Below are 25,069 nucleotides of genomic sequence, written 5' to 3' on the forward strand. Positions count from 1 at the left end.
CTCTATAAAGCCAGCTTATTTTAAAAAGCATATTGATATTTTCACCCGCAGGACCATTAAATCTCCATAAAAGCCATACCCCCTGAGCATCTGCTAAGAAGTTAAAGGGTACGGGTATCACTGCTGCTTCTAAAACCATAGCTTCACAAAAAGTCCTACACAAATAAAGATTAAGAGCCTAATTAACGAACAAATCCATACTTATTATCACGCTTAAAACTGAAAAAATAATTTAGCTAGATCTTAATTTAAACCGACAAAGGAGACACTGGAGAGCTCTTGTGTCGTACAATTTAAGTAAAAAAGAAGGCAGAGAGAGAGAGAGAGAGAGAGAGAGAGCTTCGGGAGTCGCGCCATATTATATTAGCTGGAGAGAGCTGAAAAAGAGAACACAAGAGAAGCAGAGTACGGCCATGGCGTCTTCTCCCAGCCTCCGCTCTCTCGTCGTCTTCCGACCGCCTTGTATGTGACTCGAGAAGTGGAGGTTCCAGATGGCGAAATGCGAGCGAGGCGACGACGGGGGGTTCCGCCTGTGGCCGGTCTTCTCCGTGGCGGCATTTCGCCGGAAGCTGCTGGAGGCCATGATGTGCGGAGTCTCCAGGCACCGGCGGAAGGGCGGCGCCGCCTTCGGGTCTCCGGAGCGGCAGCCGAGGAACCATGGGTCGGAGAGGCTGGCAGAGCTGCTGCGGGCAGAGTTCTCGGAGGCCGGCTCCGACGAGGCGGAGGCGGATACGAGGCGGAAGATCGAGGCCTTGGAGGAGCTCCAGCGCGTGGTGGGGAGCCTTCCGACCGGCGACGGGGACAATGCGGGAGCGGACCGCCGGAAGGAGGCCGCCGGGGAAGTGCGGCGGCTTGCTAAGGACGACGCGGAGGCGAGGGAGACGCTTGCGATGCTTGGCGCCATCCCTCCCCTGGTGGGAATGCTCGATTCCCCGGATCCCGACTTGCAGATCGCGGCGCTCTACGCCCTTCTCAATCTTGGGATCGGCAATGACTTGTAGGCTCTCTCGTTTCCTTCTCCTGTCGGAGATCTGTAATGCTCATTTTTTCTCATTAGGGTTTTGATTTCAGGAACAAGGAAGCTATAGTGAAGGCCGGAGCCGTGCACAAAATGCTGAGCCTGATCGAATCGGGGAGCTCGCCGTCGGTCTCCGAAGCGATCGTCGTGAACTTCCTCGGCCTCAGCGCTCTGGATTCCAACAAGCCGATCATCGGCTCCTCCGGCGCGGTTCCGTTCCTCGTGAACGCCTTCAAGAACACTAACGCCACCACCAGCGGCGGGGGCTCCTCTCAGGCGAGGCGTGACGCACTCCGGGCGCTCTTCAACCTCTCCATCGCCGCCGCCAACACCCCCCACCTCATTGAGGCCGACCTCGTCCCCTGCCTCCTGGCGGCGATCGGCGACATGGAGGTGAGCGAGAGGGTCCTCTCGGTGCTCTCCAACATAGTCGCCGCGCCGGAGGGGCGGCGGGCGGTGAGGCGATCCCGGGACGCGTTTCCAATCTTGGTCGACGTCCTCAACTGGTCGGACGCCGCGGGGTGCCAGGAGAAGGCGGCGTACGTGCTGATGGTGATGGCCCACAAGGCCTGCGGCGATCGGGCGGCCATGATCGAGGCCGGGATCATGTCCTCCCTTCTCGAGCTCACGCTTCTGGGGAGCCCCCTGGCCCAGAAGAGAGCGTCAAGAATTCTCGAAATCCTGAGCGTGGCCAAGGGGAAGCAGATCTCGGAGGGGTTCGGCGAGGGGGGAGGAGGGTGCTCCGGCGCGCCGGCGGTGTCGGCGCCGCTCATCGGAGGGACAGCGGAGGGGGAGGAGGAGGAGGAGGCGGGGATGAGCGAGGAGAGGAGGGCGGTGAGGCAATTGGTGCAGCAGAGCTTGCAGAGTAACATGAGGAGGATCGTGCGGCGGGCCAACCTCCCGCAGGATTTCGCGCCGTCCGATCACCTGAAGGCGCTCACCGCCTCCTCCACCTCCAAGAGCTTGCCTTTCTAATCTAGGGGACCATGCCCCAAAATAAGAGGTAATAATAAGAATGGAAGGTTATATTCTTCTCTGTTTTTCTTGTCATTTTCGTCGTTTCTCTTATCTGCTCTGTGCCCAAAACGAGCCCTCTTTCTTTCTTGTTTTTTCCCCCTTTTTTGTGGTTGGTAGCAAGAGAGGCCTCTTCTTTACTAGGGGGAGTATTATTCTATAGAAATATACACTCCTCGAACAAAGTGATAAAGGTTTTGGTTCTCGGCTCCTTCCCTTGTACAGGACCTGGTTTTGTCGGCGTCTTGTACGTCGTATGGTAGGGGCTGGAAGAGACGGCCCCTTTCCCAGTTTCCCACCTTCATGGGCGGAAGGCTGGTTTCCATTTTTCTCTTGCTGCGTTTTAACTCCCTGCCTTTGATAAATGTATATATATATATATATTATTTATATGCTTTGACCGTAAGCATGGTTTTGAGCAACTTGTGCTATGATCTTGCAGTAGCTGGTTTAATGGTTTCAACATTGTGTGCGCATTTCAACAATGGCCGGTTTTTTTTTTAATTTTCTGCACTGTTTCTGAAATAGTTGATATTAAATAATGCAATAGTTTTGCTATAATTGCCTGCTTCTTTTTCATTACTATTCACAAAGTCCAGTTGAAAACTGGACCTGATCGCTTTATCTTCTGGGTCTTGGACCCTTGTTTACTGTGGGGAATTTTTAGGTCTTCGGGCACTACCTTAGGTGTTTTTGAAAAGAAAAAAAAAAAAGAAAAAATAAAAAAGAAAAGTCTGCCTGGATCTTAGAGCTGAACTCCTCCTAATCTCTCTCTCCAGAACATGTTTTCGAGCTAGAGAGAGAATGATCAATGCTATGCATAAAGAAATCCGCAGAGACTTTTTTGTTATGTGAGATTATGACTTCTTTTACTTTAATCATGCTTGCTGATGGGATGCATGTGCTGTTGCAGGAAGGAGGGAACGCCAGGTGAAAGCATGAACTTGAAAAGCCCTCAAGCTTTTGGTATCTTCCATGGGTAAAAGTTCTGTATAGTCAAAAGTTAGCTCGTCTCTCTATCTTGTGCTTGTTTCCATCTGTCTTTAGGAATAAATGTTCTGTGAATCTGATGGTATTGTCGTTAGACCGTATCATAGTGGAGAGAGAGAGAGAGAGAGAGAGGATATATAAGTTATAAGGAGCGAGTGCTGAATGTTGGACCAGCTATCTCAGTGCTTCATTTCTTTACCCTTCCAGTAGGGGACAGAGATTGGAAGGGAGAATCTGGTAGCTACGGTGGAACGGCACTTTCTTTTGGTATTTGGGGTAGTTGTTATGGGATGGCCGTCATGGCCAGCCGCTTTATGATGCCTGCGCTGTTAGTTGCCGACGGAATAAAAGGGTTAGAAAGCGAAATGTGTGTGTCATGTATGAAGTTTTTTTTGAAGTATCTCTAGTTCCTACGTTATGTTATTTCACTTGAAACCCATACGAGTATGCAGGAGTTGAGTTTTTTTTGCCAGAAGAAAAGCCAGCAAAAGGTTGGTTTCTAGTGGTAGGAATGTCCGTCCATGGTATTTATTTTTTCTGAGATGGTTGCGATCCCGTGTTACTTACTATTGAATGTACGAACTTCAACCAAGCTAAACACGACTCAAGTCTTCTTTTGTGTGTGTGTGAGCGTGTTTCCACAGTTATGGGGTAATTTAGTGCTGAACAAAACCATGTTCAGAATCCACAAGCAAATGAGCGAATTTTTCTTTGTTGGTCTCTCTTGCTGATGAATCGTTCGTAGTTGTAATGAAACGATGTGTAATGATAAGGGCGGCCATCTATGTAACAGCAGCATGGCAAATGTAGATGTTGAATTAATGCACGTGTTCTTAATGCACGTGTAGGTCAGAGTTATCCACACTTGGCTTGGACGATAAGGAATCCATGGTTGATATGTGTTGCAACTAGATTTTGAATTGAAGCCGAAGCACTTCTCGGCTTGCTTTGAGGATGGTGAAAATCGAAAAGAAATGGTCTTTTTCAAGGTTGATCTCTTAGAAAGTTTTTGGCAAAGAATTCTCGATGTCTAAGTTAGAATAATAAGACAATAGTGTGGAAAGAAAAAAAATTTGTAGAATAAAATATTAGAATAAGCTTATTTGAGGATTTTCGGGCCATTTTTTATATAGGGTATTATATGTTATCTGATCAGGCACGATGTGATTTAATTACGAGGTAACGTTCGATTGCATGATAAGTAGTGTGCTATTTGCTAGTATTGTCATAATTGTTGGTTTTTATTAGTATGATGGGAGTGGCTTTTCGGTTTTTACCAAAGTTATTCATTTCGGCTAATATCGAGGCCAAAAAGGTCGAACTAATTCGGGTCGGGATGTCAACATTTTCACCTAATATCGGGGTTAAGAAGATTGGACTAATTTGGGACCGGGATGTCAAACATTCCCACATCAATATGCACCCTGCATTTTATCCACAAAGGCCTGGGATTTAAGGGAGTCACGGTCTTTGCCGACACCAGCATGTACATTGAGCTATTTTCACCCTAAAAATTTTTAGAACCCAACAGCTTAGATCCCAGTCGCTTATTCAAACTCCCACCGTCCCCCTACGAGTACGCGGGCATCATGTCACCGACAACCCTACCAATTTAATGTCGAGAGGTGCCGAAACATACGGGTCTTCATGCGTGATGTGATTGGGTCTAGTTTCCTTTGATGTGGTCCCTTTGGGGCTGACATGACATGCAGGTGGCCTGGCATCAGTTGAAAGGAGAACGAAGGTTAATGTCGTCCTACATGTACGTATCTTGCTGAGGAAATAGATCTCCATTAGATGTCCCTATAAAAGCAGTCCTTGTCGCCATTTGGCATGACAAGGTCTCTGGGTATACTGCCACTGCTCGTAGAACCAAGGATTTATATACATGATGGTTTGAACAAGGGCCAACATCTTCCCTAGTCGAAACCCTGCCCCTTGTGGTAGGTGATTTGGGTTGTACCATTTGAAATGAAGTTCAGCGGTAACCATGGACAATTTTGTTTAAGCTCTTTGTTATATGCTTCTCAAAAAGAGGGAAAAAAGAAGTAATCATCGATCCACAAAAAGTGTTTGTGACGTAGACCCATATATTAGTGTCTAAGCCACTTGAGCACACAATGTTATATTTGCTACATATTTTTTCTCTGTAACTTTTCTTCTCGAAAGAAAAGTAGAAAAAAAGAAATATCTATCAATCCAAAAAAAATGTTTTTTTTTTTTACATAGACCCAGAGCATTTCGTTGGTTGCATCGACATATTTAATTTCTAAGCCACTCGGGCAAACCATGCCATATTTCTTACATATTTTTCCTCTTGACCCATCAAATGAGTTGTATCATAATAATTTGCATTAAATTAGAAAGTGATGGCAAGGTAATCTAATGGCTAATATTTTATTGATTGATGAGGACCATGGCCTTCATTTTATTTTAGCCACATGTATCATGCAACTTATTGAGATGGAGAATTGAGAGAAAATAAACAAAAGCAGGAAGTTTGTCTAGCTATGGAAGGGAATGGAGGTTAGTGGTTGGTTTGCGGACAGTCTAATTGCCCTCTTTTTTTTGCTCCATGCACTTTTATTTTTTTTGACGAGAGAGAGAGAGAGAGAGAGAGAGAGAGACCCGGGGAGGAGTAGATTATGTAATCCATGTGAGGACGTGAAAGATAATGCTAAGTACATAATTCAAGTACTCTCCTGCAATTTTATAAATCGATTTTTATGTAATGTATGAGATTTTTGCTGGAAGCCAATATTTTTCTGTTGAAAAAAGTTTTGCCATATATCCCCATTTTTTTTTTTTTTTTTTTGGTGCACCCGCGCCTTGCAGTACTTAGATTTGAAAAAGTCAAATGTACTGAATATATTTTAGTAGCACGTGCTCCAGTGCTTCTCAGGATCAAAGTGGTGTGCTATAAAAAAAAATAATTCAGTCCGCCGTACTGTTCGTCTTTTGAAATACATGCAAAACATGAAATTTATTTTTCCGAGAGCATCAAGATGGGGGGTGATTAATAGACTGTTTCACGGAAGCCGCTTGTCGCTCGCGCGAGCTTCATTAGCCGGACCCATCCCGACCGCCACGGGGGGATCCGCTGCTCGCAGCGAAAAGAAGGAAGCGATGCGGGTGAAACAGCACTGATTTTAGGAAAGCCCTCAATCATGTCAGCGTCGGCGTGCAGAAGTGAATCATGTGACGGGCTCAATCGGACAGCCCGACGCCAGGGAGATGGTTCCGCTAAGAAGCATCCTAATCGTAATCAGGTCCATCCATTTGGCTGGCGTCATTGATTGGACGGACAAGCTCGCCAGCTTCCCCGCACGATAGTACTGAAATTATTTTTTTTGACAGCACAGGGGGCTTTGTACCTGCCTCGCCCCATCCCAATCATCGAAACTAGAGGCTTTTAGCCTTCTCCGTCTTCTTCTTCTTCCTCCATTTACCCCAGCCAAGGAAGGATACGACACGAAAGGCAGACGAGACCAACAACAGCACAAGATGGCTAGTTGGACCTTCGTACGGCGTTTTACTGTTTTTTTTCCCATTTGCGGTTGTTCGATCTGTAAAAACTGGTTCCGTCAACAAGAAATCAACAGGTGGTGGTGAAATTTAGAATATTATTTATATTTTTTTTTTTTTTTTTGGAAACGGCAATTTCATATTACTCTAACGTGAGTACACCTTGCCATATCAGAAGAAAGCAAAAAATACAGTGGGGGCGGGAGCCCTGCCGTGGAAGTCCAACAAAAGTCCCCTGAATGTCGTGCAACATAAGAGGCGACCCAGTCTGCCACACTGTTCGCCTCCCGGAACACATGTACTGCCTCGAAGTCGTCCATCTCCAGGGCCAACCTACGGGTCTCCCGAATGAGAGGATGTCCATCTCCATATCTGTCCGCACCCTGGATCCAGTCGATCACTATAGAGGAGTCCCCCTCGAGGTGCACCCGCCTAGCGCCAAGCACCCGCCTCGCATAGGACACCCCCTCCCAAGCTGCCCGTAGCTCAGCTCCCACAACTGTGAGCCCAGGCGTATATCGGCCACCCGCCACAACCAACCGTCCAAGGTGATCTCTAATGACAAATCCAACCCCGCCGGACCTGCCCTCTAATGCAACACTACCATCAAAACTCACCTTGAGATAGCCGGGGGGTGGGGGCACCCAAGAAGCAAACACAAACCTGGGCGCTAGAACAGCACAATGAGTACCCCAGATGTCCCTGGCCGTCCCGGAAGAACACAAGTCGAGGCTGGAAGAAACCTCCCCAGCCTGAAGTACAGCTCTGTCCACCACCATCCTCGCCGCGAGCCTCCTGCCCTCAAACAAACGTGCATTCCGATCCAACCAAATATGGTAAGCCAGATATGCTCTAAGTATACCCACCTGGGCGAACCTAGGGCTCCGCATGGAAGCCCGCAGCAACTGTAACAGATCTTGTACCGACTCCACTGAACTAGGAAGAGGAACAGGTGACCTCGTCCATATCTCCCTAGCCCTGGGACACTGCAGGAGGACATGCTCAATAGTCTCCATGACATCAGTGCACAACGCACAAAACTGGGGAATCCGCACTCCCCGCCTGACTAGCACGCTTCTGGTAGGTAGGCAACCCCAGGCCACCTTCCAGATAAAAAGTGCCACCCATGGATACGCATCCTCCAAATCCACCCCCCCTCAATCTGCCTGACTGGCTCCCCACTGAAAAGTACCATAAGATCCCTAGCCCGCACCTGTGACCGCCCCGATGGTACCCAAATCAACCTATTAGACTCCCCTCTGGAGGGCACCGGAATAGCCAAGATCATCTCTGCCAGCTGCTCCCCAAACACCTCTCGGACCAACCCCTCCCTCCACCTACCCTCAACTGGGAACATCAGGTCGCTGACCCTGCGTCCGGCTAAGCGTCCGGAGTCCACCATGGTAGGCAAGCGGCTGATCGGCTGCGCAGTCACCCAACAGTCCTCCAGCACATCAATCGAGCATCCATCGCCAACAGCCCATCTGATCTCCGACAGTACCGCCCCCGCTCTGGCACACATCTCCCTCCACACTGGAGAGTGGTGACGGGCTGCTCTCCCTCCAGGAATCAAAACTCCATACTTAGCCCTCAACAGCGAGGACCACATGCAATCAGGCTCCATAACAAATCTGGCGACATGTCGCGCCGCTAAAGCCTCCCGCCTCACCAACAAAGACTGTACCCCTAAACCACCCCTCCTTGTCGACTGACACACCACCTCCCATGCCAGCAAATGAATGCCATCTCTACCATCCTGCCTCCCCCAGATAAAACTCCTGAAGAGCTGCTCAATGGTCCTCAGAAACGCCACCAGGATGAATGAAGTAGAAAGTAAATAGGTAGGGATCGAGGAAAGGACTGACCGAACCAGCGTGATCCTCCCCATCATGGATAGTGAGTGCCTCTGCCAACCCTCCACCCTCTGCCGGATGCTAGCCTCCAGAAAAGTACAATCCCTGCCGCGAAGCCGCCGACCAGACAGCGGAACCCCCAGATACCTCAATAAGCCATCCTGCTCTGTCACCCCCAAAATCTCCATGATAGGGTTCTTCTCCTCTATTCTGGTCAACGGGCTGAAGCAGACTTCAGATTTCGATAAATTAACCCGTTGACCTGAAATAGCACAGTAGTCTCGTAGAACCCTACCCAGCACTCGGGCGTCCTGTCGTGTCGACCGGGCCAGTAGCAAAAGATCATCCGCAAACAGCAGGTGAGAGATCGAGGGAGCATCCACTGCCGGTCTGTAAGCATCCAGCTCCTGAGAAGATACAGCCTGATGCAAGAATCTGGATAAGGCATCCGCGCAAATAATAAACAATAGGGGAGAAAGCGGGCATCCCTGTCGCAAACCTCCTGACGACACAAAAAAGCGGGAGGGTGTGCCATTCACCAAGATGGCGAAAGAAGGAGCCCTGACACAGCCCATAACCCACTGAATCCAAATCTCCGGGAAGCCAAACACCTGCAGAGACTGGTGGACAAAGTCCCACCGCATCCTATCATAGGCCCTCTCCATATCGAGCTTGACCCCCATCAAGCTCCTCCTCATCGGGGCCCTCCCCAGATCGAACATGAACTCCTGAGCTATCAATACATTATCGGAGATACTCCGACCACCTATGAAAGCACCCTGCTCCAAACTAATCAATCTCGGGAGTAAGTCTCTCATCCTGACAGCAAGAATCTTCGCCGTAGCCTTATACAAAGTGGAACATAAGCTGATCGGTCGAAAGTGGCCCGGCTCAGTAGCATCCTGCCGCTTCGGAATCAAGGTGACGAAGGTCCTCTGCCAGTCCGGTGACATCACAGCTGTGGTAAAGAACTGCTGTATGGCCGCCGTCACATCCTGTCCCACTACCATCCAGTACCTCCGGAAGAACAATTGTGGAAAACCTCCAGCAGCTACACGATCCTTTTGCTGATATTTTTATATTGGGCAAACGGAAATATACCATTTTGATATTATTCGTTTCTGTTAACCACAGTTTAACTAGATTAAAATATATAACCAGCTTGCAAATTTACTAATACACCATCTTTCAAGTCCATTGTTGTCAGATAAAGAATTATGGATGCAAATATAAAAGAATTTCTTAGATTTTGTACCTATAGTCACTTTTCAAATCTTCACATTTGGCAGAATGGACAGAGAATGCATGATAGCTTGAAAAGAAATGATTTACAAGGGTAGGTATTTAGGCTAAAGATGGAAAATAGCAGATTTCAAAGTGATATTGGCAAAGTACGAGAAAAACACAAGAAGAGAAATTTCAGAAGAATTGATGTGTAAAATTAGTGCTACTGATATCTCCTGCTATACTTTTTAATGAGAACTATCGAGCATCCCACATTGATTTCACATCAAGGCTAAAAATTAAATGAATATTTAAAGAGTTTAAAAAACAAAAAAATAATCTAAATTTATAAATATGGGAGAGTTTTAAGACAAATAAATTGTAGAGTTATCAGAGTTACAAAGAAAAAAACTGTCGACAAAAGCTAACTTAAATGAGTTTTTCAAATGCATAGCATATATTTAATGCTAGTTTATATAATTATTTGCACAAAAACAAAAACAACAGAGAACAACTCTAGCAGCTAACCTCAACACCGATGGCTAATTACATCATTCGGTGAAAAGTCGAAGAAACATTTTGATGACAGGAAGTTCATGGATGACCGAGAATTTTTCATCCAAGAGCTGACCATGTCAGGAACGACCTAGACAATAGAAACAAGACAAGAAAAGCTTGTCTGTAAAGTGTACCATGTCTATAAAAGCTGAGATCTGATGTCTACTTTGACAAATTGACGAAGCTGGACCCCTCGCGAGAATTTCCACTACCATTTCTGAGACTGCTATGAAAAAGAGAGAACTCTATAGTACGTAGACTTTAAACAGACAGTGGTCCATGCAATTCACTTAAAAATTTCAAAGCTTCCTTAATCAGCATCGGCTCTCAATGAACTGAACATTTTTCTTAATCCAACTTCAACTATAATAAAATCAATCCGTTACTTGCTTCCGCTAACTGGAAGGTATACACCCTCTGCTGCTAGCCAGACATTATCAGAACGCTTATCTCGAACACCACAGACCTGCAACAGTACCAAACTGATGTTAAGCAGAAGGGAAGCCTAAAATACAAAAAGGTTGCTGACATGACAGTCTTCGAAATAATCTTCTTTTTTTTCTTTTGGGTTAAAAATAAATGCAGTTTTTAAGTTGGGGAGTTCCTGCACCACCTCACTGTTAGGACAGAATAGATATTACGACACCAAAATTCTCCTGTTACCTCCTGCTGCCCTCCAGCTATCCGCGTGTACTTCTTGTCATGGCTGTGCAGGTAACCTCCAGTATCAACATGTCGAAGTCTTACTCTCTGGTCTTGCCTCCATGTTTTCCCACTACCCTCAACTTCAAGCCTGAAGAAAAATGCCATAAGAGATGGATCAGCATTTAAATATAGTTAAGAGTCAGATGCTAGAATTTTTCTGCATTGTTGTGTCTGTCTCACCACCAAAAATCACCAGTATCCGACTCATTCTCTCCTCCAAAACAGCTCACCTACAGATGATGGCAAACAAGTCATTAGATATTAAAAATCCAGAATAATTTTACACAAGATGCTATAAAATGAAAATGCAAATTAGGTCAGAAGACTGATAACACTTGTCTAATGCAATGTACATGTTTCTGTGGATATGTGCATCAATTGATGTGCCCAGAAATGGTACTACTACAAAACAGATCAAGTAATACTGGATTCTATTTATATGTTGACACTCCCCTTCTTTGATGAAATTGTCTGCTAAACCTTTAGAAAATGTTCTGGCAGTTTAAAATCAGTTGCCTGACATCAGTCACCGGATGCTCTGCGAAAACCTTTAGAACATTTACTCATTTGAACTCCTGAAGACTGCTCAGGTTTCAACATAGATAGGTGTTTTGGGTGCAATAACAACAAAAGACATGGTCTTCTTCTTGGATTTTTTTTGCCTATTTGCACTCTCTGAAAAAGGCCCGGCCCCTAGGAAGCTGTCAATTTCTGTACCATACATCGGTGCACACTAGCAGCACCAATATACCAATCCCTGCCCCTAGTAAGGTGTCGACCTCTATACCACACACCCACGTGCACTAGCTGCATCAATATGCCAATGAAGAAACTTCAGCTTCCACAACATGAGGAATTGCATTTTGCTGGAGGCTTCAAGAGTTTCCACCTGCCACTGGCCCCATCCTCTTCAGCAAAAATCCTCACGGCCCTCCTCCCCAAATAATAGTTATCATAAACAGGAACAATAATCAAAATCAGAACAAAAGGTAAACAGCAGACAGGTCAGATTCTGAAGGACTGCCATCAAATATCCAACTATTTCCTATACAGTGGAGTCCATGCGAGCATCAATTCTCCATGTTCTACATAGAAGGTAAGAGGACCAAATAGAAAGGTATAATTGATATGTGATTAGCTGTACATTAGTGTCATAGAAAAGTATGCACATTAGTCTGAGCCACCAAGGGGGCCCACGCCACCCAACTAACATTATAGGCATGCCAGATTAAACTATAAACAAGGTTGCCTGAATTTGCACCTGGTATTTTCTGGCCTGACTAGCGATGGAGGAAAAAGAACGTGGAAGAATAAGGTAGTATGCTCTCTGTTTTAGGTTGACTAAACCCGATAACTTGCTGTTCATATCCTAAGCTAATCGAAATGGGAGGGGTGGCATATGTTACAAAGCTTCATAAGATGGGTTTTGCTTGAACTTAAAGCTTACGGGCAACTATATGCTTTGTAGAGGAGACATGGGTGATAATTGTTTAAGTTAATACACCACATACCGCACACTTGAAAATTCGAACCTGAAACAAGTTATAAAGATTGATAAGAAACACTAAATTTAACATCATGTCAACGAAGAAAAAAAAAGAAAAGAAAAAAAACTGGAGATAGTACAGACTTTATCCACTTATTTTGCACATTATGCAGAAATGATATCTAATTTCAGTTCTTGCTGTTAGATGTATCCTTGAAAAAGTTATAAAGGTAATTTTATCATTCCAGACATCTACTAGAAGAAAAAAGTTATAGAGACGAGAAATGAAAGACATAGCCTAAACCCTTGGTATCAGACATGGCCAAGAGAAACTTTGTTAAATAAATACAAGGGATGGACCAACCCTACAAGAGTAGGATGGCATGTTTTATGTTGTTCGCAATTTAAAGCCGCACAAAGACTAGCAACAACGGTAGTAGCAAACCAGTTAACGACAATGACTACTGCTCATCAAAGGCTTCTTGAAGATTGAAGCAGCACAGAGCAGACCTATGTTAAGTTGGTTGATCTATGCCATAGGTGTCCAATATAGTGAGTCCAAAATGGAAGCCACCCTAAAAGGATACTATAGTTTGTTTAAGTCTCAGATTCCAGATTCATCATTTGAAGCAAAATATTCTCATTCAATGACCCATCCATTCATTAATTTAGTTTTCCACCATACATATACCTCTCCAAGGCTCTGAACAAGTATAATAGCATTCATTTCTACATCTGAAACCGTTTCGTGTTTCACTGTAATGTTTTGCTGCAAAAAATCATATTCAACTTTTATGCTTTTGATCCCAAGGCACATCATGTCATCCATAAAGTCTTGCATGAATTTCCCTGATTGGTAAAGCAGAATTTTTGTTTCTTGTCGAAAATCATTTCACAGGATAACTTTTAAAATTTTCAACCGAACCACAATAACCACTGGAGTTCCAAGGACATAAAAAGAGGAAGGATTGCTTGAATTTGCTAGGCATGAAATGCCTCCAACAAATTGATGATTTTTTTCCCTACAGCTCCTTGTTTACAACAAATATATCCTGAGGTGCCGAGAGGAAAACTTGGGCAACTTGTAGGTAGCATCCTGCTATATAATAAGAATCTTGGCAAGGCAAGAGGTCTTCCAAGTTTCAAATTTAAGAATCCATCTTCTCATTTTCTAAAACTAACCTGGGCTTGTGATTACTTCGTAGCCACAGAGAACAATGCAAACTTAATCTCTTGGTTGGTCATCGAGGATTTCATTGAACCAGAAAATAATGTTTGAGGAGTCATTATTTAACATTGCATCCCATTAACATTTTAGCATGCAGCTCAAAAAAATTTCACAATTTAAGATATATCACTTTCCTAGAGTCAAATTATTCTTTGGCATAAAATAGATAAAAATCATCCAGAGAATAGTTGATCATGGCATAGAGGATATGCCCATCCTAATTCTATATAAAAGTGGTACATGTCACCACTTTAATTCCTGTAACAACCCTATTAGATTTCTCTCTTAGAGGTTTAAAGTTTAAACCAGGTAAACTTCTATTAAAAACAGATCCTAACATTGCTGGAATCTAAGGAGGAGGAACCAAGGGGGAACTCTCCTTAAATTGAGATTTCCATTATTCATAGCAAAACATAATCTTATCTGGTTTAAGAATATAATACCAAAAAAATCTTAAACAATTTCAAGATAAAGGTGTATTATCCAATGATGGGAAAACCAACCATCAGCAATTTGGTCATTTTCTCACCCTAGTTAACTTAGTCACCAGCCAAGATTAAAAAATGCAATAGAATATTCGCAAAAGGTGTTTTCCGCAAATATATATGAGATTTTCTAGCTCAATTTGTAAATCTCAATAAGAAGACTATTTATATGTAATAAAAGCATAGGTGCAATTTCCCAAAAAGAAAAACACATAACTTATATACAAAAAATTTGGAAATATCTAATATTTTTTTTGAGGAATCAAGTTGGTCCCAAGATTAATAACAACTAGTCTTTGTTACCTAATATCTAGTAACCAGCTTTTTATCTAAAATTCTTAGTATTAGCTATTTGAAGTTGGATTATACATAAAGTCAATGCATTTTCAATGTGCATGCAAATATAATAAGAATACTATTATGAATATTGTAAAAACATGGCCATGGTGCTGCCTATATTACTTATGGTTCCTAAACAAAGAAGATTAAAATGAGATAGAAAAACCAGATGATAAAATCAACCGCAATCTAAACTGGTATCAAATGTTTTCTAAGTGAAAGACAATTTTAAGTAAAATAGAACAAAATAAGGTTCAATCATCCAATTTGCAGTGCAAAACAGAAACTAAGCAAGCCTTTTCAGAGCAAGCAGCATTGATTTGGAAACAAAATCTTTCAATACAAAGTTACACTTAAGTTGCGTAAAGAATAGGGATGACAAATTACCCATGATATTTCATCCTCTACTAATGAGATGCTACAGAGAAAGCTGAAAATGAAAGTTACATAAGAAACTATTTAGAGTAAGATAGAGATAGTGAAAATATATATCCTAAAGAAACTGAAACCTCCACACAAAGTATGAAATGAACAAGGAAAACTCCTCCTACCAGGAAAACAAAAGACAAATTTCTTGCATGATATGAAGAGTTTTTTTCCTGTAGCTTTGTATGGTATTTGCTGAATAAACTAGCTTATGGGGACTCTAAATTATGCAAATGATATTTAATATTTTATTGCTATATACAAATTTTTGCACCATGTATTACAGGATTTAGACTAACATGCTTACCTTTTATATAAAAATTGTTACAAATCAACTTCAGGAACTTGAAATATGCTAATATTATTTAAAAAACAAATATTAACTAATCTTTTCCAACCAATAATGTCCTTTCATCACAATCATTAGTTAATAGGAGTATATTATACATTCAAAAGCTCAATTTCTTAGTATTATAAAGTATTGCTTTTCCATGTATATATAATCTCTGATGTCATAGTTTTTGATTGTACAAATACCATGTAAAGTATGGTTACTGCTTTACCATAACATAACCGAAAAGGACAAAGGCTAACCTTCTTCTCTTCGATAGGAACAAAATAATCACATTCTTCACCAATTGAATTGATAAAATGAAATAGACATATCGATCATAATAGATGCACATTACTCAGTACTGTTAGAATATCAAGTAAAATTCAAATCCTTACTAACCTCCAGGTTACCAGATATTGGGGAAGCATGCAAGTGACTATGCAGCCATCTTCGAGTCCTCATATGTTGTAACCTAATAATAGTTCTGCTTTGAATGACATCACCTTGTTTGGCAGATGAATCTGGAACAGGCCTTACAATCTGCAAAGTTTAATCATTTTTTAGGGGAAGAAAGATATTCATAGAGCAAACTAAGTTGAACAGATATCACAACCCAGACAGTGACTAAAGGCCAGCCGAGATAGACATTAAAAAAATTTAGAAAATGAGAATTTGTCTGACAGACATCGATTCTCTGAATATAAAAACTTTAGCATATGAGAAATTAAGAGATAAACAAGCTGTAAAAATGGTTCCAAGTTCCAACCTTTACTTCAAATGTTGCTACAATACGCTTGCTAGATATTCAGAAAGTAAAACTGTGAAAAGATGTTTCAGAATGGGTCATTTTTATTGACATTAGCCTGAGTTTAAAGCCAATAGATTATCGTTAGCAGGTGAACCAAAAACAAAAGAATCATGCATCCTATTTAAATAAGATCGCCAATCCAATGTAAACAATTAGCCGAGAATAACTCGGGAACATATGTGGTTGTAGTTTTTTTTTTCTTTGATGCAGAGGTTGCAAACAATTGTTATATGATTCTTTTCCTGCATTTCATACCAGTGTTCTTTTCTACCTTAATGTGATCTATAAAACAAATCAGAGGAGAATGTGAATCACATCATGGTTGAATATCAATTGGCTAGATGCACCTGGAACATCATATCTGAAGTCCCTATATTCCCATGAAATTCAGTTCAATAGCAGAGTTGAAAGATCTGCTGTCATCCCAGAATATTACCAGAGAGACAACAAGGAGTGCTCTGTTATGCAGGGTGGATCCTCAAAATGCCAAATGAATGATTGTCAATGCAAGAAACAGCAGGCAATGTTGTTGCCATTACAGTCATTCAGCTGGCTAATTGAGTATCACAAGCCAACAGGGAAACGACCAACATCACCACTGCCAGTCACTCCAGTACAAATGGCTCCTCAAACTCCTCCAATTCTTTCACCATTTTAGTCAACTGGCTACACCCATGGAATGGTTAAGGTCAGCTATGATGGCTTTATAAGGGACCCTTTCACTTGTACAAGCTTTACCATAAATAAATGCCTAGATAAATGTTGTCTGCTGGTAGTTGTCACATTATCAGATGCTCAGTGCCAGCTGCATGATGAAGGCTGCTTGGGAAGGACTAATGATAGCAGCATATAGACTGAAGGCTAACATGATTTAGTTAGAAAGAGTTCTGTGACAGTTACTCAACAGATTAGGAACCAAACCTCTGGCGATCAACATCAGAACCCACCTCTGCAGAATATTTGGGATACTGCTGCCACTTTACACTGTTTTAGAGTCAACCACACATTAGGGAAGATAATGGACCCGCAGATTGGACAGTGGGAAGGGGAGTTGATGGTGGTTATAATTTTGGCTCGGGTGTGGAAGTTGCTCAGCAGCTCTCTAAGGCAATCATTGTAGCAGATTCCAATAGGCATAATTTTCTTTTATGTTGATGCTTTTCTTATTAAAATCTTTGAGGCTTCTTCTTCCTCTTTACCAAAATAATAATAATAATAATAATAACAATAACCAGATTAAAGATAGTTGCAGGAAGCACATAGTGCTCTATGTCTTTCCATCATTTAAATAAGTTTGTAAAACGTTCAATAGAGGATCATTTTTCCCATACGTTTTTCAAACTTTACAGAAAATTTTCTGCTCAAAAACACTTGAGCAATGGTTAGATTCTTAGAACAAGAGCTAGAAAACAATTATCATATCCATAAAATTCATTTTTCTAGCATAAAAATCTCCTCTCGGCCAAAATAAATCAGATTTCTAACCCTAGGTATGTTGTTTAAGACAAAGTTGTATGATATTATCAGTAACTAAAGAATTAAAGATTGTTGCAGTAAGCAGAATGCTGTTGAAAATAAAGTCGTATCATTCTATCAATAATCAAAGAATTATAGATCGTTGCAGGAAGCACAATGTTGCTGAAGACAAGGTTGTATCATTCTATCTATACCAAAGAATTAAAAGATAGTTGCATGAAGCAGGTAGTGCTCTATATCTTTCCATCATTTGAATATGGTAGTATGAGGTACCAAAATGAGAAGATCTTTGTTTCCCTTACAATTTCTACAGAACATCTTAATAACACTATAACAATTGGTTAGAACAAGAGCTAGAACATAATTAGCATTCCCAAAGTTTGTAGCAAACAAATGTCCTCTCTCCCATATTGATCAGTTTCTATTAATAACCACAAACATCATATGCTAAAACCAGAGCTGAAATATAACCTTTAACATTTCTCCACACTCGTATGGACAAAAGGAAAAGTACTCTAACTTCCTGCAAAGTTTTGGAGTCAACAATCAAGACTTGCAACCTCTGTTCACCTTCCAACCATGAACTATCCAAGTTAACCGATTGTAGTTTAGACAACCGAGAATGGTAAATTCTGTACATACTAAGGCATCCTTGATGTACACATGCATGTAGGCTAAAACCACCTACAGCATCATGTGTTACACCCTACACAAGAGAATATAGCAACGGCTCCTAGATTGAAGTGTAGATCCCCTAAGAGTGGATATACATACTCCATAAGAAAAATTAATTCCACAATAGTAAGCTTCCCAGTGATAAGGATCAAATTCAAAATCCTCCAGATTTGGATTCAATTAAGGCATCCTCGGTCAAGGCACGATCTCCTCCATGAGGATCAAATTCAAAATTCAAAATCCTCTAGATTTGGATTTAGATTTGGTTTCAATTAAGGCATCCTCGATCAAGGCACGATCTTCTCCATGAGGATCAAATTCAAAATTCAAAATTCAAAATTCTCTAGATTTGGATTCAGTTAAAGCATCCTCAGTCAAGGCACAATCTCCTCCCTATTACCCAAATCACATTTTTCCATAATTATAGAAATTCTGGTATACATTCCTTGTAAACAATAGTTTTTCCATTTTCAAATGTAATCAACAGATGTACATTCAGACTATATAAAGCCGAGTCTCTCTACTAAGTTGGTATGAGAGTTTTGCAATATCTTCTTTCTCTTATATGGTATCAAAGCTTTTCGTGACCACTGTCGAATTTTTTTTTCAATGGCCTCCGAAACAACTGCAGCCTTCACAATCGTTAATATCCAAAGCTTGGTGACAATCAAACTCACCAAGGACAATTATCTCTTGTGGAAAGTACAAGTCGTCCCCTATTGGCGAGGCCAACGCCTTTATGGCTATGTTGATGGCACCATCTCTTGTCCTCCTATGTAAGTGCCCAACCCCATTGCAGCATCGTCTTCCGCTGCACCAACCGAGGTTCTTAATCCAAACTATTGCACCTGGTTTGAACAAGATCAGGTTGTTCTGAGTACTTTAATATCATCATTTTCCGAAAGCATCCTCGCTCACATGGTGGGCATAACCACCGCATGCGATGTCCGGACAACCTTGGAACGAATGTTCTCCTCTCATTCCAAGGCTTGTGTGCTACAGATTCGGGCCCAACTTTCCACCATCAAAAAAAGGAAGTCTCTCCATATCTGATTATTTCCAAAAGGTAAAATCTCTCTCCAATACCTTGGCTACTATTGGACAACCTTTGCAAGACCATGAAATCACCTCTTATCTCCTTGGAGGTCTGGATTCTACCTATGATGCTCTTGTAACCTCTATCACCACACGCACTGATGCAATGCCCTTAGAAGACCTGTTTGGCCATTTACTTCACTTCGAACTGAGGCTTGAACAACACAACTCTGCCTTTGACACTATTGTTGGTTCGATTAATGTGGCCACACGCCATGATAATTCCTATTCTCGTGGAGGTAGACAGGTTCCACAACCGCGCTCATTTTCAAACAACCGTCCTCAACACAACAACAATCGTGGTAGAGGTCGCGGTGGTGGTGGCCGCGACAGAGGAGGCTCTTCCTCATCCATCTCTCATTCTGTTTGTCAAGTGTGTGGAAAGGTTGGACACACGGCAATAAAGTGCTACTATCATTTTAACCATGCCTATCAAGGTGTTGCACCCAACATGTCTGCCTACTTCATGGCCCAACAACCATCTGCTGACGCAAATTGGTATCCCGACACCGGATCTACCAATCACCTTACCAATGATCTCCAAAATTTAAACATTCATTCCGAGCCTTATGCAGGGGCAGATTAAATTCAAGTAGGAGATGGGACAGGTTTGACTATTGCAAAAATTGGTTCTTCTACACTCAGCTCTCCTTCACACTCTTTTCAACTGTCAAATTTATTATATGTTCCTCAGATTCAAAAGAACCTGATTTCTGTGAGCCAATTTATATATGAGAATAATGTCTTCATAGAGTTTCACTCTTCTTATTTTTTGGTGAAGGACGAAGCCACGGGGAACATACTGCTACGCGGCAAGACTAAGGATGGCTTGTACTCGTTCCCCTCCTATGTATCTCCTTCCGATTCTTCCCACACCTTTCTCTGTCAACGTGTTCCCCTTGAAACATGGCACTACCGCATGGGACACCCATCCTATCAAACTGTGCAGCATGTCATCTCCAAGTTTTCTCTTCCCGTTTCCTCAAATAAAATTTTTGGTGTTTGCTCGGCATGCCAACAAGGAAAAAGTCATCGTCTTCCCTTCTGTGAGTCTCGGTCAGAGACTCAGAGTCTTCTTCTCCTCTTGAGTTAATTTTCTCAGATGTTTGGGGTCCATCCCCTATTATGTCTTCTCATGGAAATAAATATTGTGTCATTTGTGGATCATTTTAGCAAGTTTGTTTGGCTCTATCCTATTCCCAATAAATCTAATGTCTTAACTATCTTTCGTTCTTTTCAAAAAATGGTTGAACGATTGCTTGATTGCAAAATAAAATCAGTTCAAACAGATTAGGTTGGTGAATATCGCTCTCTCCACAAATTCTTCATAGATATTGGCATTAACCATCGCATCACTTGTCCCCATACTTCTCAACAGAATGGCTCTATTGAACGAAAACATCGACATGTTGTCGAAACGGGGTTGTCTCTCTTATCTCATGGTCTTGTTCCTCATGCTTATTGGGATGACGCTTTCCTTATGGCCACATATCTCATCAATCGACTTCCTACATCTCCTCTTGGCTCTTCTCCTTTTGAAAAATTGTTTAACAAAACTCCAGATTTTTCTCTTCGCCGCATTTTTGGTTGTGCATGCTACCCATTCCTTCGCCCATTTAACAAACACAAACTTGACTTTCGGTCAAAGCGGTGTGTCATGTGTGTTTATTGGATTTAGCAATAACCATCGTGGATATAAATACTTAGATCTCACCTCGGGCAAGGTGTATGTTTCTAGGCATGTTATTTTTGATGAGAATCTATTCCCCTTTTCTCATCTAAATTCGACACCCACTCAACCATCTGCTGCCACACCAATGACACACCTTCCTTTTTCCATACGCCTACACAACACTCAAACACCCTCCACCTCTATGTTGTCCTCTCTTCCAAATGAGTCCACATCATTGAATGAGACGACGTCGTCTCCTGCTCCTTCGATACGTGTCTCTCCTTCCTGTGACCAGTCTCCCTCCTTTTCCTCTGCGTCTCCCACAACATCTGAGTCCTTGCCGACAAATCTACATCCTCTGCCTCCTGAATCTGCTGTCGTTGCTGATGTTCCCATGCCTCATTCTCATCCTATGCGGACTCGCTCTCAAAATGATATTGTGAAACCAAAGACATTTACTGATGGCGCAGTTCGTTATCCTTTGCCCAAAGCTCTTCTTGCTATGAGCACGGTCCCTGAAGATCCCTCTTGTTACACTGAGGCTAGTAAGCATGCTGAATGGCGCTTTGCCATGGATGAGGAATTTTCAGCTCTCATGAAAAATGGCACTTGGTCCCTTGTGCCGGCTACCTCAGGTATGAACATTGTGGGTTCTATGTGGGTTTACAAAACAAAGAAAAAGTCTGATGGCTCTATGGAGCGTAGGAAGGCTCGGCTGGTTGCCAAAGGGTATCACCAACAGCAAGGTATCGACTTTGATGATACTTTCAGTCCTGTGGTTAAACCAACTACCATCCGCTTGGTTCTCAGTATTGCAGTTTCACATCATTGGAAAATTCGCCAAATAGATGTACAGAATGCCTTTCTCCATGGTTTTCTTTCGCAAGATGTTTATATGCGCCAACCAACTGGGTATGTGCATCCTAATTTTTCCAACCACGTCTGCAAATTACACAAAGCTCTCTATGGCTTGAAGCAGGCCCCACGTGCCTGGTACTCTCGTTTGAGTGAACAGCTCTTGTCTCTTGGATTTGGGAATTCCAGTTCTGATACTTCTCTATTTATCTTCAAACATGGTTCGATTACTTTATTTGTTCTTGTGTACGTGGATGACATTATTATTACCGGGTCTAATGATGCTGCAATTAATAAACTCATTTCTGATTTAAGTTGTGAGTTTGCTGTCAAGGATTTAGGGGATCTCCATTATTTCTTGGGCGTCGAAGTGTTGCGTGTATCTGCTGGTCTTCTTCTCTCTCAAAGAAGATACATTTTCAACCTTCTTCAGCGCACTATTATGCTCGACGCCAAGCCGGTCTCCTCACCAATGTCATCCTCTCAACCTCTATCCTTGTTTGTCGGGAATTCATTTTCAGATCCTTCTCTTTTTCGTAGCATCGTAGGTGCACTCCAATATCTCTCTCACACACGTCCAGATATTTCATTTGCTGTTAATAAGGTTTGTCAATTTATGCACAAACCAACGGATATTCATTGGACGACAGTAAAGCGCATTCTCCGCTACTTGAAATTTTTCATTGATTTCGGACTTTTCATTCGACCCACCTCCTCTTCTCAAATTTCTATTTACTCAGATGCAGATTGGGCTGGATGTCCTGACGATAGAAAATCCACATCAGGTTTTTGCATCTTTTTTGGACACAATCTCATTTCTTGGAGCTCCAAGAAACAACCCACCGTTGCTCGTTCAAGCACGGAGGCTGAATATCGTGCCGTGGCTCATGCTACTGCAGAATCTATTTGGCTCCAATCCTTGCTTCGCGAACTTGGAATTTTTCTCCCCACTCGGCATGTCTTATGGTGCGACAACATAGGGGCAACATACCTCACCGCAAATCCGGTCTTCCATGCTCGCACTAAGCATGTGGAAATCGATTATCACTTTGTTAGAGAGAAAGTTCAGCAGAAATCTTTGGAAGTTCGTTTTATCTCCAGCAAAGACCAACTAGCCGATGGTCTCACCAAACCATTGGTCTCGACTCGTTTTGCTCATCTCCGCATCAAGCTCAACGTGATCTCCTCCCCGTTGATCTTGCAGGGGCGTGATAAGGATCAAATTCAAAATCCTCCAGATTTGAATTCAATTAAGGCATCCTCGGTCAAGGCACGATCTCCTCCATGAGGATCAAATTCAAAATCCTCCAGATTTGGATTTAGATTTGGTTTCAATTAAGGCATCCTCGATCAAGGCACGATCTTCTCCATGAGGATCAAATTCAAAATTCAAAATTCTCCAGATTTGGATTCAGTTAAAGCATCCTCAGTCAAGGCACAATCTCCTCCCTATTACCCAAATCACATTTTTCCATGATTATAGAAATTCTGGCATACATTCCTTGTAAACAATAGTTTTTTCATTTTCAAATGTAATCAACAGATGTACATTCAGACTATATAAAGCCGAGTCTCTCTACTAAGTTGGTACGAGAGTTTTCCAATATCTTCTTTCTCTTATACCCAGATGTCACCCTTCTTCCGAGTTCTACCATGGGAAAAATCATATACTCATCAGAATTCAAAGGTAATATTACAACTCACAACAAAATCACAGACTGAAATCTACAAGGCACTCAAGCTGATGCTAAATAAAGAAATTAAGATCAAAGGGAAAGCATCAAGGATCAAATTCAACACAATACTCACCCAATAGCTGTTCGAATCATCAACATTGGGAGAGCCAGTGACAGACTGCTGCCCGCTCCCCGACCCGTAGGGCACCTCGTGCGAATGCAACCGAAACTTCGTCCTCTCGTGCATCAATTTAATAACACTCCCATATGTAATCTGCCCGGCAAAAAAAAACGAGTCAAGAAATCGGGAACAGAATCTAAAAACCGAATAAGTGATCAAGAATCCAGGGATCTATGGTCGTGGAAAGCGGACCTCGACGCCCTCTGGGGCGGCGGCGGCGGGGAAGACAGAGCCCTCCTCGAGGTCGATGCCGAGGAGAAGGATGGCGGAGAGGGCGAGGAGGGAGAGGGCCATCACGACGAGGAGGACCAAAAACCAAGACTGCTGCCAGAAGGGGAAGTCCGGGGGAGGGCGAGGGCGTCTATGAGAAGCTTGGGAGGGCGGAGGAGAGCAGGTTACGGGATTCTTCCTTCGCGAGAGACTCCGTGGCCCGGGTGGAGCCACGGCGCGCTCCGCCCGGCTCTCCAGAGCGAAGGGCCGGAACGAAATCAATCGGGTCGCCTTCTTTACTCTTCCGCGTCGGCTTTGTTCCCTTGATTTGCTTCGCTTCTTGATCTTTTGCCACCATCGCTGCGCTGGAGCTCTGGTCTTTAGCCCTGTTTGGAGGGGCTTTTGGAGGGCCAAAAAGTATTGGCCTCCAAAAATATTTTTAGATGAAAAATGATGTTTGGTAAAATTTTTGAAAAGCTATTCAGCTTTTGCGGGAAGCTGAAAATAGCTTTTGGGAAGAAGCTCCAATTTGGAGCTTTCCGAAAATGTTGTTTTCAGCTTATTGGGAAGCTGTTTTTTGAACCAAAATACCCTCATTTAAATCATACTTTTTCCCCCAAAACCCTTATCCCGTCTCTTCCTTTCTCCCTTTCCGTCTCAATCTTCTTCTTCCTTTCTCTCTATTTGTTAGAGAGATAAATGGTTATTAGAAGGATAAAAAATTAATTTACACTAATAATTATAATATTTTATATATTTATTATTGTATTATACTATAAATATAATATTATATTACATTACATTAATCTTATACTATATCATATATATTTATGTATTAATACATATTATATTTTATTATGCTCTGTTATATAATACTGGTAATGTCCTTTATGGTCATTTTGTCACACAAAAGTATTTTCTCAGTTTGTTTACCAAACACATGTTAAAGTACCACAGCACTTTAGAAATGTAGTTACCAAACAGCAAACAGCTTTTTATAAACGCTCTACTTCAAACAGCTCTACTTCTAACAGCTCTACTTACAAAAGCTCTACTACTAACAGCTCCCCCAAACAGGGCCTTAGTTGGCCCTGGGGTTCTTTGACGGTTTGTCACGCGCGGCCACGTCAGAGAATCGTTTCTGGGGAATTAGAGAGCGCCACATGGACTTAGGCTGACATGGACGAACCTCATTGGCACACTGACTGGGAACTCCTCAACTTTGTCTGGAGACGT

General features: G+C 42.4%; 3 protein-coding genes across 4 annotated transcripts; 1 reads left to right on the forward strand and 2 right to left on the reverse strand.

Annotated features, from left to right (window-relative positions):
* The first annotated feature begins 332 nt into the window (after positions 1-332).
* LOC103714233 (U-box domain-containing protein 45) lies at positions 333-3,450 on the forward strand. The gene is made up of 3 exons (XM_008801418.6): positions 333-997; positions 1,072-2,021; positions 2,946-3,450. Exons 1-2 carry the CDS (start codon positions 492-494, stop codon positions 1,991-1,993), a joined length of 1,428 nt encoding a protein of 475 aa, XP_008799640.3. The 5' UTR covers positions 333-491; the 3' UTR covers positions 1,994-2,021; positions 2,946-3,450.
* Positions 3,451-6,684: 3,234 nt separating this feature from the next.
* LOC149768346 (uncharacterized) lies at positions 6,685-7,563 on the reverse strand. The gene has a single exon (XM_089928249.1). It carries the CDS (start codon positions 7,561-7,563, stop codon positions 6,685-6,687), a length of 879 nt encoding a protein of 292 aa, XP_089784375.1.
* A 2,495-nt stretch (positions 7,564-10,058) lies between these two features.
* On the reverse strand, positions 10,059-24,208 carry LOC103714251 (stromal cell-derived factor 2-like protein). Of its 2 annotated transcripts, none has more exons than XM_088716539.2 (6): positions 23,816-24,208; positions 23,576-23,716; positions 15,585-15,725; positions 11,068-11,117; positions 10,796-10,975; positions 10,059-10,648 (listed from the first exon to the last, which is right to left on the reverse strand). In XM_088716539.2, the coding sequence occupies exons 1-6, from the start codon at positions 23,915-23,917 to the stop codon at positions 10,606-10,608; spliced, it is 657 nt and encodes a 218-aa protein (XP_088572665.2). In that variant the 5' UTR covers positions 23,918-24,208; the 3' UTR covers positions 10,059-10,605. The 2 variants fall into 2 exon arrangements, with proteins under 2 accessions (XP_088572665.2, XP_038982197.3); XM_039126269.3 differs by having other exon boundaries at positions 10,846-10,975; positions 23,816-24,203.
* Between the last annotated feature and the right edge of the window lie 861 nt (positions 24,209-25,069).

This window comes from Phoenix dactylifera, chromosome 2 (genome assembly GCF_051530095.1).
Source record: "Phoenix dactylifera cultivar Ajwa chromosome 2, Ajwa_hap1_PhDact_Kaust_v1.1, whole genome shotgun sequence".
Classification (NCBI taxonomy): domain Eukaryota; kingdom Viridiplantae; phylum Streptophyta; class Magnoliopsida; order Arecales; family Arecaceae; genus Phoenix; species Phoenix dactylifera.